The following is a 16,746-nucleotide window of genomic DNA, read 5'->3' as shown; positions in this document are numbered from 1 at the left end:
GTGTACGAGGTGTACGGAGCGGAGCCGCGTGTGTACGAGGTGTACGGAGAGGAGCCGCGTGTGTACAAGGTGTACGGAGCAGAGCCGTGTGTACGAGGCGTACGGAGCGGAGCCGCGTGTGTACGACGTGTACAGAGCGGAGCCGCGTGCGTACGAGGTGTACAGAGCGCAGCCGCGTGCGTACGAGGTGTACAAAGCGGAGCCGCGTGTGTATGAGGTGTACGGAGCGGAGCCGCCTGTGTACGGTGCAGAGCCGCACGTGTGCAGAGCCGCGCGCGTATGAGGTGTACGAAGCGGTGTGTGTATGAGGTTTACGTAGCGAAGCGGTGTGTGTATGAGGTGTACGTAGCGGACCCGCGTGCGTACGAGGTGTACGGAGCGGAGCCGCGTGCGTACGAGCCATACGGACTGTATCACATGCTGGGATTAGATACATGAAGTGTATCACATGATGGGATTAAATACAGGGCTCAGCGGATTGTATCACACAGGATGGAATTATATACATGTGACCCTGCTCCATCCACTTCTATGGGAGCTATAGTGTAATGTGTGACCACGATCCATCCACTTCTATGGGAGCTATAGTGTAATGTGTTTACGAGGTGTACGGAGCAGAGACGCGTGTGTACGAGGTGTACGGAGCGGAGCCGCGTGTGTACGAGGTATACGGAGCGGAGCCGCGTGTGTACGAGGTGTACGGAGAGGAGCCGCGTGTGTACAAGGTGTACGGAGAGGAGCCGCGTGTGTACAAGGTGTACGGAGCAGAGCCATGTGTACGAGGCGTACGGAGCGGAGCCGCGTGTGTACGAGGTGTACGGAGAGGAGCTGCGTGTGTACAAGGTGTACGGAGCAGAGCCGTGTGTACGAGGCGTACGGAGCGGAGCCGCGCGTGTACGAGGCGTACGGAGCCGCATGTGTACGGATTGGAGCCGTGTGTGTACGAGGCGTACGAAGCTGAGCCGCCTGTGTACGGAGTGGTGTGTGTACGAGGTGTACAGAACGGAGCCGCGTGCGTATGAGGTGTACGGAGCAGAGCCGCGTGCGTACGAGGTGTACGGACTGTATCACATGCTGGGATTAGATACATGAAGTGTATCACATGATGGGATTAAATACAGGGCTTAGCGGATTGTATCACACAGGATGGAATTATATACATGTGACCCTGCTCCATCCACTTCTATGGGAACAGTAGTGTAATGTATGACCCCGCGTCATCTACTACTATGGGATCTATAGTGTAATGTGTGACCCCGCTCCATCCACTTCTATGGGAGCTATAGTGTAATGTGTGACCACGAACCATCCACTTCAATGGGAGCTATAGTGTAATGTGTGACCCTGCTCCATCCACTTCTATGGGAGCAGTGGTGTAATGTGTGACCCTGCACCATCCACCTCTATTGGAGCTATAGTGTAATGTGTGTACTAGATGTACTGAGCAGAGCCGAGCGTGTTCGAGGTGTACGGAGCAGAGCCGAGCGTGTTCGAGGTATACGGAGCAGAGCCGCGCGTGTACGAGGTGTACGGAGCAGAGTCGCGCTAGTACGAAGTGTACGGAGCAGAGCCGCACGGGTACGAGGTGTACGGAACAGAGCCGCGTGTGTACGAGGTGTACGGAGCGGTGTGTGTACGAGGTGTACGGAGCCGTGTGTGTACGAGGTGTACAGAGCGGAGCCGCGTGTGTATGAGGTGTACGGAGCGGAGCCGCCTGTGTACGGTGCAGAGCCGCGCGCGTATGAGGTGTACGAAGCGGTGTGTGTATGAGGTTTACGTAGCGAAGCGGTGTGTGTATGAGGTGTACGTAGCGGAGCCGCGTGCGTACGAGGTGTACAGAGCGGAGCCGCGTGCGTACGAGCCGTACGGACTGTATCACATGCTGGGATTAGATACATGAAGTGTATCACATGATGGGATTAAATACAGGGCTCAGCGGATTGTATCACACAGGATGGAATTATATACATGTGACCCTGCTCCATCCACTTCTATGGGAGCTATAGTGTAATGTGTGACCACGATCCATCCACTTCTATGGGAGCTATAGTGTAATGTGTTTACGAGGTGTACGGAGCAGAGATGCGTGTGTACGAGGTGTACGGAGCGGAGCCGCGTGTGTACGAGGTGTACGGAGGGGAGCCGCGCGTGTACGAGGTGCACAGAGCGGAGCCGCGCATGTACGAGGTGTACGGAGCAGAGCCGCGCGTGTACGAGGTGTACGGAGCAGAGTCGCGCTGGTACGAAGTAGAGCCGCGCGGGTACGAGATGTACGGAGCAGAGCGGTGTGTGTACGAGGTGTACGGAGCGGTGTGTGTACGAGGTGTACGGAGCGGTGTGTGTACGAGGTGTACGGAGCCGTGTGTGTACGACGTGTACAGAGCGGAGCCGCGTGCGTACGAGGTGTACAGAGCGGAGCCGCGTGTGTATGAGGTGTACGGAGCGGAGCCGCCTGTGTACGGTGCAGAGCCGCGCGTGTATGAGGTGTACGAAGCGGTGTGTGTATGAGGTGTACGTAGCGGACCCGCGTGCGTACAAGGTGTACATAGCGGAGCCGCGTGCGTACGAGGTGTACAGAGCGGAGCCGCGTGCGTACGAGGTGTACAGAGCGGAGCCGCGTGCGTACGAGCCGTACGGACTGTATCACATGCTGGGATTAGATACATGAAGTGTATCACATGATGGGATTAAATACAGGGCTCAGCAGATTGTATCACACAGGATGGAATTATATACAGTACAGACCAAAAGTTTGGACACACCTTCTCATTTAAAGATTTTTCTGTATTTTCATGACTTTGAAAATTGTACATTCACACTGAAAGCATCAAAACTATGAATTAACACATGTGGAATTATATACTTAACAAAAAAGTGTGAAACAACTGAAAATATGTCTTATATTCTAGGTTCTTCAAAGTAGCCACCTTTTGCTTTGATGACTGCTTTGCACACTCTTGGCATTCTCTTGATGAGCTTCAAGAGGTAGTCACCGGAAATGGTGTTCCAACAATCTTGAAGGAGTTCCCAGAGATGCTTAGCACTTGTTGGCCCTTTTGCCTTCACTCTGCGGTCCAGCTCACCCCAAACCATCTCGATTGGGTTCAGGTCTGGTGACTGTGGAGGCCAGGTCATCTGGCGTAGCCCCCGATCACTCTTCTTCTTGGTCAAATAGCCCTTACACAGCCTGGTGGTGTGGTTGGGGTCATTGTCCTGTTGAAAAATAAATGATGGTCCAACTAAACGCAAACCAGATGGAATAGCATGTCGCTGCAAGATGCTGTGGTAGCCATGCTGGTTCAGGATGCCTTCAATTTTGAATAAATCCCCAACAGTGTCACCAGCAAAGCACCCCCACACCATCACACCTCCTCCTTCATGCTTCACGGTGGGAACCAGGCATGTAGAGTCCATCCGTTCACCTTTTCTGCATCGCACAAAGACACGGTGGTTGGAACCAAAGATCTCAAATTTGGACTCATCAGACCAAAGCACAGATTTCCACTGGTCTAATGTCCATTCCTTGAGTTGTTTAGCCCAAACAAGTCTCTTATGCTTGTTGCCTGTCCTTAGCAGTGGTTTCCTAGCAGCTATTTTACCATGAAGGCCTGCTGCACAAAGTCTCCTCTTAACAGTTGTTGAAGAGATGTGTCTGCTGCTAGAACTCTGTGTGGCATTGACCTGGTCTCTAATCTGAGCTGCTGTTAACCTGCGATTTCTGAGGCTGGTGACTCGGATAAACTTATCCTCAGAAGCAGAGGTGACTCTTGGTCTTCCTTTCCATGTGAGCCAGTTTCTTTGTAGCGCTTGATGGTTTTTGCAACTGTACTTGGGGACACTTTCAAAGTTTGCCCAATTTTTCGGACTGACTGACCTTCATTTCTTAAAGTAATGATGGCCACTCGTTTTTCTTTACTTAGAATTGGTATTATGGCAAGAAAAAAGCAGCTAACAGTCTATTCAGTAGGACTATCAGCTGTGTATCCACCAGACTTATGCACAACAAAACTGATAGTCCCAACCCCATTTATAAGGCAAGAAATCCCACTTATTAAACCTGACAGGGCACACCTGTGAAGTGGAAACCATTTTCGGTGACTACCTCTTGAAGCTCATCAAGAGAATGCCAAGAGTGTGCAAAGCAGTCATCAAAGCAAAAGGTGGCGACTTTGAAGCACCTAGAATAGAAGACATATTTTCAGTTATTTCACACTTTTTTGTTAAGTATATAATTCCACATGTGTTAATTCATAGTTTTGATGCCTTCAGTGTGAATGTACAATTTTCAAAGTCATGAAAATGCAGAAAATTCTTTAAATGAGAAGGTGTGTCCAAACTTTTGGTCTGTACTGTACATGTGACCCTGCTCCATCCACTTCTATGGGAGCTATAGTGTAATGTGTGACCACAATCCATCCACTTCTATGGGAGCTATAGTGTAATGTGTGTACGAGGTGTACGGAGCAGAGCCGCGTGTGTACGAGGTGTACGGAGCGGAGCCGCGTGTGTACGAGGTGTACGGAGCGGAGCCGCGCTGGTACGAAGTGTACGGAGCAGAGCCGCGTGTGTACGAGGTGTACGGAGCGGAACCGTGTGTGTACGATGTGTACAGAGCAGAGCCGCGTGCATACGAGGTGTACAGAGCGGAGCCGCGTGTGTATGAGGTGTACGGAGCGGAGCCGCCTGTGTACGGAGCAGAGCCGCGCATGTATGAGGTGTACGTAGCGGACCCGCATGCGTACAAGGTGTACAGAGTGGAGCCGCGTGCGTACGAGGTGTACAGTGCGGAGCCACGTGCGTACGAGGCGTACGGACTGTATCACATGCTGGGATTAGATACATGAAGTGTATCACATGATGGGATTAAATACAGGGCTCAGCGGATTGTATCACACAGGATGGAATTATATACATGTGACCCTGCTCCATCCACTTCTATGGAAACAGTAGTGTAATGTATGACCCCGCGCCATCTACTACTATGGGATCTATAGTGTAATGTGTGACCCCGCTCCATCCACTTCTATGGGAGCTATAGTGTAATGTGTGTACGAGGTGTACGGAGCAGAGCCGCGTGTGTACGAGGTGTACGGAGCGGAGCCGCGCGTGTACGAGGTGTACGGAGCGGAGCCACGTGCGTACGAGGTGTACGGAGCGGAGCCACGTGCGTACGAGGTGTGTGGAGCGGAGCCACGTGCGTACGAGATGTACGGAGCGGAGCCGCGTGTGTACGAGGCGTGTGGAGCGGAGCCACGTGTGTACGAGGCGTGTGGAGCGGAGCCACGTGTGTACGAGGTGTGCGAAGTGGAGCCGCGTGTGTATGAGGTGTGCGGAGCCGCATGTATATTATGGTTTCCTCCTTGGCACACCCAGTTTCCCCCTTGCAGCCCCTTTCTCTGCCCTGAGCCTTTGGGGCATCTTGGTAGAAGTCTCTCCTGGTCTCTTACTTACACGGACCCTCAGTCACGGTTACAGCATTATTTGCTCCGCACTATGGCTCAATTACCCCACGCCCCTTTACAGTTTGATGTGTGGGATGTAACGTGTGATTTCTCTGGAGACAAATAGACCCCACAACTGAGGTCATTATCCCCAGTGACCGGATCTCTACTATATGGCGGCATTACATTGCTGAATGTCCTGTTATGTTTAGGACATTAATAGTCTTATAAGTTTAGCAGTAAATTCCCAGAACGGATCTTTCTTTTGTGGAGACGACTCATTTCTGAGGTGACATTGAGGTCCCAGAATTTCTCCTATTTTATCTTCTTCATCTATGAAAGTTTTCATTATCTGTTAAGGAAGATTGTTAATAGCGCCGCTCTGGCTGCAGAGGTGACTGCTCCAATAATGTCACCTGCACGATCGGCCGGTATCATGCAGACGTCATATTCTAATGACCAAGAGCCGGTGACGACACCTCCTGCGGGTGCACAGCCTCGGCCGGTGTGTGCAGGCGGAACTTTATACCCCAATTAGCTGGGTATAAAGGTGAGGCATGACTCAGCGCTGGGGTCCCCGCGGTGGCTGCTGGGTTGTGGGTGGGGTTACCCCCCGCGTCACACCCAGCATCCACCGCGCGTTTTCCTAATGAATGGGGAGAGTCAGAGTGCGTGGTGGATGCCGGGTGTGACGTGGGGGATAACCCCACCCACAGCCTGGCATCCACCATGGAACCAGGAAGACAGAGATCCGGGGGTGACGTGATGTCTGTGCGCGGCCAGTGATTGCGCCGCTCACAGGCAGTGTATGCAACATAAGCTTATTACAAAAATCCTTAGGGGCCCCAGGGGGATGCATTGGGGGGGGGGGGGTAATCAAAAGTCGTGGACAACCCCTTTAAGCTCCTTGTGAGAGAACAGCAAGTCGTGCAAAAGTACTGAAACATTGAACAGTTGGACATGTGCATTCAAAAGTTTGGAGACGTTCACATAAGTTCCCCTGAAAAGGTTAGAGTGTATTTTAGGGTCATCCATACACTATGAGTAAATGGGAAAATGACATTAGAACCAGTCACTGATGATCAATGGACAAGTATACTTGAAGCGGTCAGATCTATATCCTAGAGAATTTTGCAGACTGTCACAACTATGACTTATCTGTTTCTCCACATGGTTGGTGTACGTCCAGGGGTCAAAGGTCCGAAGTACTTCGTGAAAGCTATACACATACTGCCGGATTATAAATTCTTTTTTTGAGTTAAGTTATTACAATTGTATAATCATAATCAGCAGGTTTGGTCGGAGACACCAAGGTTTCTTTTATTAGGGTATGTAGAAGAACTGACACTGGACACACGTGGTAAAAGTGCGGTAGGACATTTATGGTTTCTTACACATCAATTGATAACATTTAGATGGATTCAGACGAACCCTCCTACAAAACGTGATTAACAAAGTCATTATTACAGGACTGTATGAGAAAGGGATTTATTCTTAAAGAAACGCTGGAGCTAAAAATACGAGAATCTGGGCTCCGTGGCTGGATACTTTGGGCCCCCAGCGTGTTAGTACGAGACGGTCTTTGTCGCTGAAGCTTGTCTACTCAGTATAATGAGACTCTGATCTTGTTCATACAAAGACCGTTTGAGTAAAATAGAAACTGCCTAAATATGAAGACCTTGTCGGATTTATATGTAATTGTACAGAGAACTATGGAGAGAACTCTATTCTTCTGTATAGAATGTGTGATGCTGCTGTAGTCCTAAAATTTCCTGTACAAGGCCGCTGTAGAGATAATCCATTTAAGAAAAAATAGCAGCACTCAATACCAAATAAAGTGCTGACCTTTTATTGAAGCATGAAATTGCTAAGCCAGGCAGATGGAAACCCAGTCGGCCAGTACTATTTCGTGTGAACACACTGTAAGGCCTCTTTCACACGTCAGTGTCTCCAGTACGTGTGGTGACAGTTTGCACACGTGGGTCTGCGCACATGTCAGTTTGTTTCCACGGACCCGTGATGTCTGTTTTTACTCGCTGCACGGGCCGCAAAACGTCCCACACTGATGACACACGGATCATATCCGTGTGTCATCAGTGTGACAAGTACCGGAGTCTGGGAATCAGCGGTACAGTTAGCGCTGTTCCTAAGTGCCGGGTGCTGAAGGAATCACTCATCATTATCACCTGCTTACGCTGCAATCGGCACCAGCAGGGGACAATGTTGAGAGTAGTATTCACCTCCCGACGTCTCCAAAACCTGTAAAAATAAGAATGAAATAAAAAAATCATCATACTTGGCTTGAGGCGACCGCACACGCAGAGGAAAATGACTCGGTCACTGAGCTCAGTGAGTTGCAGGAAATTGCTCATAAGCACAGTGCCGGTCAGGTGCCTGCTCGCTGCAGCGAGTCATTCTCTGCTCTGCTCCTCGGCATGTGTGGCGCCTCAAGCCAGGTGAGTATGATGTTTTTTTTTAAAAAATGTATTCTTATTTTTATAGGTTTTGGAGACATCGGGAGGTGAATACTACCAGGGCTGTGGAGTCGGAGAGTCGGTGTCCTTTTTGGTGGAGTCGACTCCAACTCCTAATATATATAATAAATTGGGTATAGTAGTTCAATGCAGTTTGTGGGGAATATTTTTTCATAAAAATTTGGAAAAGTTATGAAATGTTCTGTAAATGTCTGTCCTATTCCTGATCTAAAGGTCTAGACTTTTTTAAATTTATCACTTAAACATGAGCCAAGCATGAGGGAGACGGAGTCGTGGAGTCGGTGACATGGAAATTGAGGAGTCGGAAGTTTGGCTTACCGACTCCACAGCACTGAATACTACTCTCAACATTGTCCCATGCTGGTGCTGATCACAGCACAAGCAGGGGACAATGATGAGTGATTCCTTCAGGAACTGTCGCTTAGGAACAGCGCTAACTGTACTGTTGATTCCCAGACACCGGTACGTGTGATCCTGATGCGGCACACAGTTGCCACATGTATGCCACATAGGTAGACACGGATAACTCCGGTACTCATTTTTCCAGTACCGGAAATATCCGGTCGTGTGAAACTGGCCTAAGTGGCTGTTAGACACATAATGGATGGAAGATAAACCAGGAGTAATGCTTTAATACATATAGGACTTAAAGGGGTTAATCGGCCATGACAGGTTGATTATGAGCAGCTGAACGGTTGCTCACCACATCTCTACACCTGGGTGTGGTTCACTTTGTAAAATGAGACCTGTTAGTCTCACACATGTCTGTGTGTATGGAGGTATGCAGATATCCTGGATGGAGAGCCTTTGCTAAAGGACTAAGAAGCTAGACTCTAAGCCAGGCGGGCCAACCAACACTATTGTATGGAGTTTTTGCTTTATGTTTTACTTTGTGCCGTACAAAGGCTGTATTCGAGTTTCCTGTGTTCTGACCGTAGGCTTATATTTCCAAGATGACCCGGATTGACCCATTTAAAAGTTGCTGTTTGTGAATGGACGATGGGCTAAATTGTGGCATTTCAAATATCCTGTGTCTTTCCCTCCCTTCTCTCTATACCAGGGATGTCAAACTTAAACACGCACAGGGCCAAAATGAAAAACTTGGACAAAGTCAAGGGGCCAACCAGTATACAGTATAATGGGCCCTCCATACAGAATAATAGGCCCCACAGAGTCCTCCATACAGAAAAATGGCCCCACATAAGGGTGGTGGTTGTAGTGTCGTGGGCCAAATATAACCACACTGCAGGCCAGATTTGGCCCACGAGCTGGAGTTAGACACATATGCTCTATACAGTCAATAGGAAATATTCTGCCCACTTACAAACCATTTGCTAGCCCTTTGAAGCTGGGATCCAGGATTATATGAAAAATAATTTAAAAAGGTTTGATATTTTTTACTATTAAACACTAGGCGGAACAGCTGATAAAATTTCTCATGAAAACTCAGTGTAGTGCTAGTTCACATTATGAATGAAGTAAATGTGGGCGGTATCTGCTCACATGTGTGTGACATCACACATCTCCTCCCCTCTGGGTGTTTACAAAAGGATACGAGAAAATAAAGTTTAGGCTCACAATGCGGAGCCATTATGTGGGTGACTGCAAAGTGATACTGACAAGAAGACAGTGTCACCGAGGCCGGCGGGCAGCACCGATTCTGTTAGTTGGTGCTGCTCGATGTAGCATAACTCATCCTCGCCCCTTTCTCCACAGCCCCTCCTCATTATTATCATCATCATCATCATCACCCCTTCTCTGCACAGCTCCTCATCATCACCTACTTCTCCACACAGCTACTCATCATCATCATCCCTTTCCTTGCACAACCCCTCATCATCACCCCCTTCTCCGCACAAACCTCATCACCTTCTCCACACAGACCCATATCACCTCCCCAATAAGCAGTCCCATACAAGTAGCAGCACCCATTTCCCTGTGTAACCCTCCAACATGCAGCCCCAAATCTAACATCATGCATGTTTTTTTGCCCCCAAAATACATCATCAGACCACTCAAATCTAGTCCTATGTCCTCATCCCCATCCCCACACAGGTCCATTTTGCAGGCCCCTCAGCCCTTTCAGGATCTCCTGCACTCACAAGCCTCATCTGATCACTGTCAGCCACAGCACACACTGTTTCCTGTTTTCGAGTCTGCACGGGATGGAGGAGACCCGAACTCCTTCCTGTGACCTCATCCCCTCATAGGAGCAGCTCTATGCTAGCCTCTACCCTGGCAGCACAGCTGGGAGCTCCTCCCAGAGCTGTGACCTGAACAACCCAGAGGTCATGCCCGACTCACCGCTCGAGGCAGCCACAATACAGGAGATGTGGTCAGAGAGCGACTGCAGACTCCTATGTACATGGGCTGTTGTATTTGAGGTATTCATGCTCAGACACTAACAGAACAAAATGCAAATGGCAGCCCCCAGTGACTGAAGAAAAAATGTATAACTAAAAAACTGTTAAAGCAGTCAATTAAATTTTGTATTAAAAATACTGTATCTTTTCTCTTTAAGATCTGTGGATGAGTGTTTCCCTCTCTGTCTTACTAAGTAGCTGTTATCTGGAGCTTGTGGTGTCGGTGAGCATTACTCTCTTTTTCACTCTCTAGAGATAATCTTACCGCATTATTTTGGACTGGGAAAGGGGAGAGAGGAGATAGGAAAAAAGAGGAAGAAATGTTGGGTATTTTTTGAGTGGGGTGCATTGGGAGTGGGGGGGGGGGGGGATTGCAATATTCTTCTCCATATAGTGAATATATAAGAATATGAAATATTCAATGCTAATGATATGTTTCTTTTTAGATGGGAGATGTCTATTACGAGCTGCATATACTTTAGAAAAAACAGTGGGGTACATACAGTCCTGGGAGGGATTCTACAATACATAACAAAAGGGGAGAATCCCCACTAAATAACCCTCACTAACAGGACATACAAATTAGCTTTAATTAAATATATATAACGGAGGGTGTAGAAATAAACCAATTAACATTGCTTTGTTCCCAGTTTGTTAATTTGACCCACACTTTATATTGAGCAAAATTTGCTGATATTCCTAAATCAATGGCATACCGGGTGTCATAGTTTATAAGCAAAACAGGTCAAACTATTAAAATAAGTCCCCCCTACATGTTTCACCGTTTACATGGCGTCATCGGGGAAGGGACACAACGGGATGCCATTGATTTAGGAATAGCAGCAAATTTTGCTCAAAATAAAGTGTCAAATCAGCAAACTGGGGGCAAAGCAATTTTAATTGGTTTATTTCTACACCCTCCGTTATATATATTTAATAAAAGCTAAGTTTTAGGTCCTGTTAATGAGGGTTATTTAGTGGAGGTTCTACCCTTTTGTTATGCATATACTTTAATTCTAATGTAAGTACTAACCTGCTTTTCCTTTCTCATTTATTTATTTGTCGTTACTTTGACAGTCTGTTTTCTTCTACAGTTTGTAAAAATATATGGTTTCTCCCAGTGTGAGTTCTCTCGTGTTTAACAAGAGGCGATTTCTCTATAAAACATTTCCCACATTGGAAACATGAATATGGCTTCTTCCCTGTGTGAATCATCTGGTGTCTAACAAGACGTGATTTCTCTATAAAACATTTCCCACATTCTGCACATGAATATGGCTTCTTCACTGTGTGAGTTCCCTGGTGTCTAACAAGATGTGATTTATATGCAAAATATTTCCCACATTCTGCACATGAAAAAGGTTTCTGCCCTGTGTGAGTTCTCTGATGGACAACTAAACTAGATTTCTGAATAAAACATTTCCCGCATTCTGCACATAAAAAAGGCTTCTCCCCAGTATGAGCCCTCTGGTGTGTAACAAGACATGATTTCCTTGTAAAACATTTCCCACATTCTGCACATGAAAAAGCTTTCTCCCCCATATGAATTCTCTGATGGACAACTAAATTTGATTTCTGATTAAAACATTTCCCACATTCTGAACATGAATATGGCTTCTCCCCTGTGTGAGTTCTCTGGTGTCTACCAAGACGTGACTTCTGACTAAAACATTTCCCACATTCTGAACATGAATATGGCTTCTCCCCTGTGTGAGTTCTCTGGTGTCTACCAATCCGTGACTTCTGGCTAAAACATTTCCCACATTCTGAACATGAATATGGCTTCTCCTGTGTGTGAGTTCGCTGGTGCTTAACAAAATCTGATTTCTTCTTAAAATATTTCCCACACTCTGCACAAGAAAATCTTTTCTCCTTTGTGTGAGTTTTTTTATGAGTAACAACAGACATTTTGAGGGAAAAAATATTTCTATTTTCTGCACTTGATAACAGCTTCTTTGCTTTAAGAGCAGTTTGGTTTTTAATGCCTTTTTGGGGACTTTTATTTTTCTTAATAGTCTGTGATGAATCAGAACTTCGAACCTGTTTAAAAGGATCAGATGACAGATCTTTGCTGTGAAGGGATGATGGTACATCTGGAGTAATGGCATTGACTTCAGTTATATCTTGTGTGATAGCAAAGTCATCTGATTTAAAAATTACAGATGTCACTTGTCCCTGGGATCTGGTACAGTCATCTGCAAAGAATAAAGATTATTATTTTTAAATAAAATATCCTTAAAAAATATATGTGTATAACATTTCTATACTATACATAGAAATTGCAAGTTATTTGTACAAAACCAGCTGACAATCAAACATTAGACCTCAGAGCACGAACTAGTAGAGCATGATGGTCGACCCTGTTTGTTCGTTCTGCCTCCCAAATACTGGAATAACACATCAGCAAAAAAACGTTATGTAGGCCAAAATGATACCAAAAAAACGTAACCAATAAATGGGTCTCGGAAAATGTCAACACAAAAGGGAAAACATTTCTTTTGCAATATTCAGAATTTTTTTTCCCTTCTCTTAACCCCTTTAAAGCCTGGGGCGTATTAGTATGCCCCAGGCCATCAATCCCGGTTCAGTGAGGGCTCCAGCGTAATTCTGGCGTTTAGAACTTTTTTCTCGTTATGCCGTTTATCGATTTGATTAATTATTTTTTTATATTGATAGATCGGGTGATTCTGAACTCGGCGATACCGAATATGTGTATGTGTGTTGTTTTTTTATTATTTTATCTTGAAAGGAGCGAAAGGGGGGTGAATTGATTTAAACTTTTATATATTTTTTTTAATATTTTTAAAAACTTTTTTTTAACACTTTTTGCATGCTTCAATATTCTCCATGGGAGACTAGAGGCAGCAATTGTCAGATCTCCTGCACTACACACAGGTGATGAGCAGATCGCCTGTATGTAGCAGATTTGCTCACTTGCTATGAGCGCCAACCATTAGGTGGCGCTCATAGCAATCTGACAGTGACAACCACAGGGGTCTCCTGCAGACCCCAGGTTGTCATGCCAACCCATCGGTGACCCGCGATAACGTGATGGGGTTGCCGATGGGTGGGGCCAATTACGCGCATCTGGTTTGCGCGCGAGTTAAATGCCGCTGTCAGAGATTGACAGCAGTATTTAACTTGTTAACAGCCACGCGAGGATCGCGATTCCACGCGGGGACATGTCAGCTGTATATATCAGCTGACATGTGCCTGGAAAAGTGCGGGTTCAGCGCCGGAGCCCGCACGAAATAGTGGGTTATGACGTGAGGCCTACTATTACGCCTGACGTCATAAAGGGGTTAACAGATGACCTAATTAAGGAACTTTCCCAATGACAAACAGTTGGGGTTACCTCATTCTCAATGTTATAAATATTTTCAACTGAGACAAGCATACGAGGAAGAAAGGGATGTGTCTTGGTTAGGCCTTCCTAAAAATATGATTATTCACAGAATAGCCACTTCACTGCTTTAGGGGTCTTATATCAGTATTGTGAATGGTCTTCTGGATTTTGTTCTAGTGAAACACCCTATACGCTCTATAGCTAAATGGGAACGCATAATAGGCATCATTGATGATGAGCATTGGCAGGACATACTAGATGGGATTTCCCAACTATCCTTAAAGGGGTTTTCCCATACACAAACTACATTTTAATTAATACATTTTGGTATAATAAGTTCCACAATTGGATGTGTTTTAAAGCAATGTCCCTATGCTGAGATAATCTTATAAATGTGCCCCTGCTCTGTACAGTGTAATGGCTGTGTCTGACAACGCAGGAACATGGTCTGATCATACCACATCTCCTGGACAGGGGAGGAAGCTAAAGAGTATACAGACATTACAGCACGGGATCACAGCTGATTCTTTTTGTGAGGTAAAACATTTGCCTGTCTGTTTTAAGTAATGTTTTACCTTACAGAAAGAATCAGCTGTGACCCCATGCTGTCCTGTCTGTATCCTCTCTTTTGCTTGCTCACCTGCCCCGGAGCTGTGGTATGATCAGACCATGTTCTTGCACGGTCACACACAGCCATTACACAGTACACAGCAGGGGCACATTTATAAGATTATCTCAGCACAGGAACATTTTTGTTTAAACAATCCAATTGTGGAAATTATTAGTATTACAAGATCTACTGATTAAAATGTTGATTAAAATTAGCTTTGTTCGTGGGAAAACCCCTTTAAGTGAACCTCACAGCCTCTCCCAGCTATATGTGATACGTTAAGTTTATATAACTTCCTTTTTGATATTGGGCTTAGACCACATTCACCATGTGCTAGATGTAAGACACTCAGCAGATTTGCTGCATATGCTTTGGTCTAACTTGGAATCCTTTTGGAAGGGCGCAGTAGAAAGTATACATAGAATTTACTTAGTACAATTAGACGCCACTCCTTTGGTATGCATATGGAATATGTTGAAGATTTAGCTATTGACGAGTATGATAAAACTGCTTTTTCTTGAATGTTATCCATGGCTAGAAAAATAATAGCTCAACATTGGATAATCGACCAGACCCCCAAATCCCAGACTTCATAAACAAGATTAACTGGCTGCTGAACTTGGAAAGAGGTATCTACAGTGGCGGACAAAAGTATTGGCACCCCTGCAATTCTGTCAGATAATACTCAGTTTCTTCCTGGAAATGATTGCAATCACAAATTCTTTGGTATTCTTATCTTCATTTAATTTGTCTTCAATGAAAAAACACAAAAAGAATTGTCCTAAAGCCAAATTGGATATAATTCCACACTAAACCTAAAAAAGGGGGTGGACAAAAAGTATTGGCACGGTTTGAAAAATCATGTGATGCTTCTCTAATTCGTGTAAATAACAGCACCTGTAACTTACCTGTGGCACCTAACAGGTGTTGGCAATAACTAAATCACACTTGCAGCCAGTTAACATGGATTAAAGTTGACTCAACCTCTGTCCTGTGTCCTTGTGTATACCACATTGAGCATGGAGAAAAGAAAGAAGACCAAAGAACTGTCTGAGGACTTGAGAAACCAAATTGTGAGGAAGCAAGAGCAATCTCAAGGCTACAAGTCCATCTCCAAAGACCTGAATGTTCCTGTGTCTTCCGTGCGCAGTGTCATCAAGAAGTTTAAAGCCCATGGCACTGTGGCTAACCTCCCTAGATGTGGACGGAAAAGAAAAATTGACGAGAGATTTCAACGCAAGATTGTGCGGATGGTGGATAAAGAACCTCGACTAACATCCAAACAAGTTCAAGCTGCCCTGCAGGCCGAGGGTACAACAGTGTCAACCCGTACTATCCGTCGGCGTCTGAATGAAAAGGGACTGTATGGTAGGATACCCAGGATGACCCCACTTCTTACCCTGAGACATAAAAAAGCCAGACTGGAGGTTGCCAAAACTTACCTGAGAAAGCCTAAAACGTTTTGGAAGAATGTTCTCTGGTCAGATGAGACAAAAGTAGAGTTTTTTGGGAAAAAGCATCAACATAGAGTGTACAGGAAAAAAAAAAAGAAGCATTCAAAGAAAAGAACACGGTCCCTACAGTCAAACATGGCCGAGGTTCCCTGATGTTTTGGGGTTGCTTTGCTGCCTCTGACACTGGACTGCATGACCGTGTGCATGGCATTATGAAGTCTGAAGACTACCAACAAATTTTGCAGCATAATGTAGGGTCCAGTGTGAGAAAGCTGGGTCTCCCTCAGAGGTCATGGGTCTTCCAGCAGGACAATGACCCAAAACACACTTCCAAAAGCACTACAAAATGGTTTGAGAGAAAGCACTGGAGACTTCTAAGGTGGCCAGCAATGAGTCCAGACCTGAATCCCATAGAACACCTGTGGAGAGATCTCAAAATGGCAGTTTGGAGAAGGCACCCTTCAAATATCAGGGACCTGGAGCAGTTTGCCAAAGAAGGATGGTCTACAATTCCAGCAGAGCATTGTAAGAAACTCATTGATGGTTACCGGAAGCGGTTGTTCACAGTTATTTTGGCTAAAGGTTGTGCAACCAAGTATTAGGCTGAGGGTGCCAATACTTTTGGCCACCACTGTATCTAAAGAGAAATGCTATCACCAAGTTTGAAAAACTATGGGCCCTTTGGAATGATAGATTTGGTTGTGCATAGCGAGAACTGTACAGAAACCCTCTAGATCTATTTTCAGCTTCTAAATCATGTAACATAGAATTCCTGAAGGTATACAGTGCCTTGAAAAAGTATTCATATCCCTTGAAGTTTTCAAAGTTTTTTTCACGTTACCCCCACAAACTTAAATAGGTCTTATTGGGATTTTATGTGACATACCAACACGAAGTAGCAAGCAATTCTGACGTGTAAAGAAAATGATTTGTAGTTTTCTAATTAAACAAAAATATAAATCTGAAAATTGTGACGTGCATTGGTATTCAGCCCCCTGTAGTCTAATACCCCTAAAGAAAATTCTGAGTGACCTCTA

The 16,746-nt window shown here is 45.7% G+C and overlaps 1 protein-coding gene across 1 annotated transcript in view; it reads right to left on the bottom strand.

Annotated features, from left to right (window-relative positions):
- Nucleotides 1-11,257: 11,257 nt before the first annotated feature.
- LOC141270626 (uncharacterized) overlaps nt 11,258-16,746 on the bottom strand; it is a 42,433-nt gene continuing 36,944 nt past the window's right edge. The window contains exon 12 of the mRNA XM_073680698.1: nt 11,258-12,494. Coding sequence (XP_073536799.1) covers nt 11,365-12,494 — 1,130 coding nt within the window. The 3' untranslated portion in view covers nt 11,258-11,364. The remainder of the gene's footprint in view (nt 12,495-16,746) is intronic.

Source organism: Phyllobates terribilis, unplaced genomic scaffold (genome assembly GCF_046119375.1).
Source record: "Phyllobates terribilis strain yellow unplaced genomic scaffold, ASM4611937v1 Scaffold_5__5_contigs__length_657084704, whole genome shotgun sequence".
NCBI classification, from domain to species: domain Eukaryota; kingdom Metazoa; phylum Chordata; class Amphibia; order Anura; family Dendrobatidae; genus Phyllobates; species Phyllobates terribilis.
This window is presented reverse-complemented; position numbering and strand designations above follow the sequence as displayed.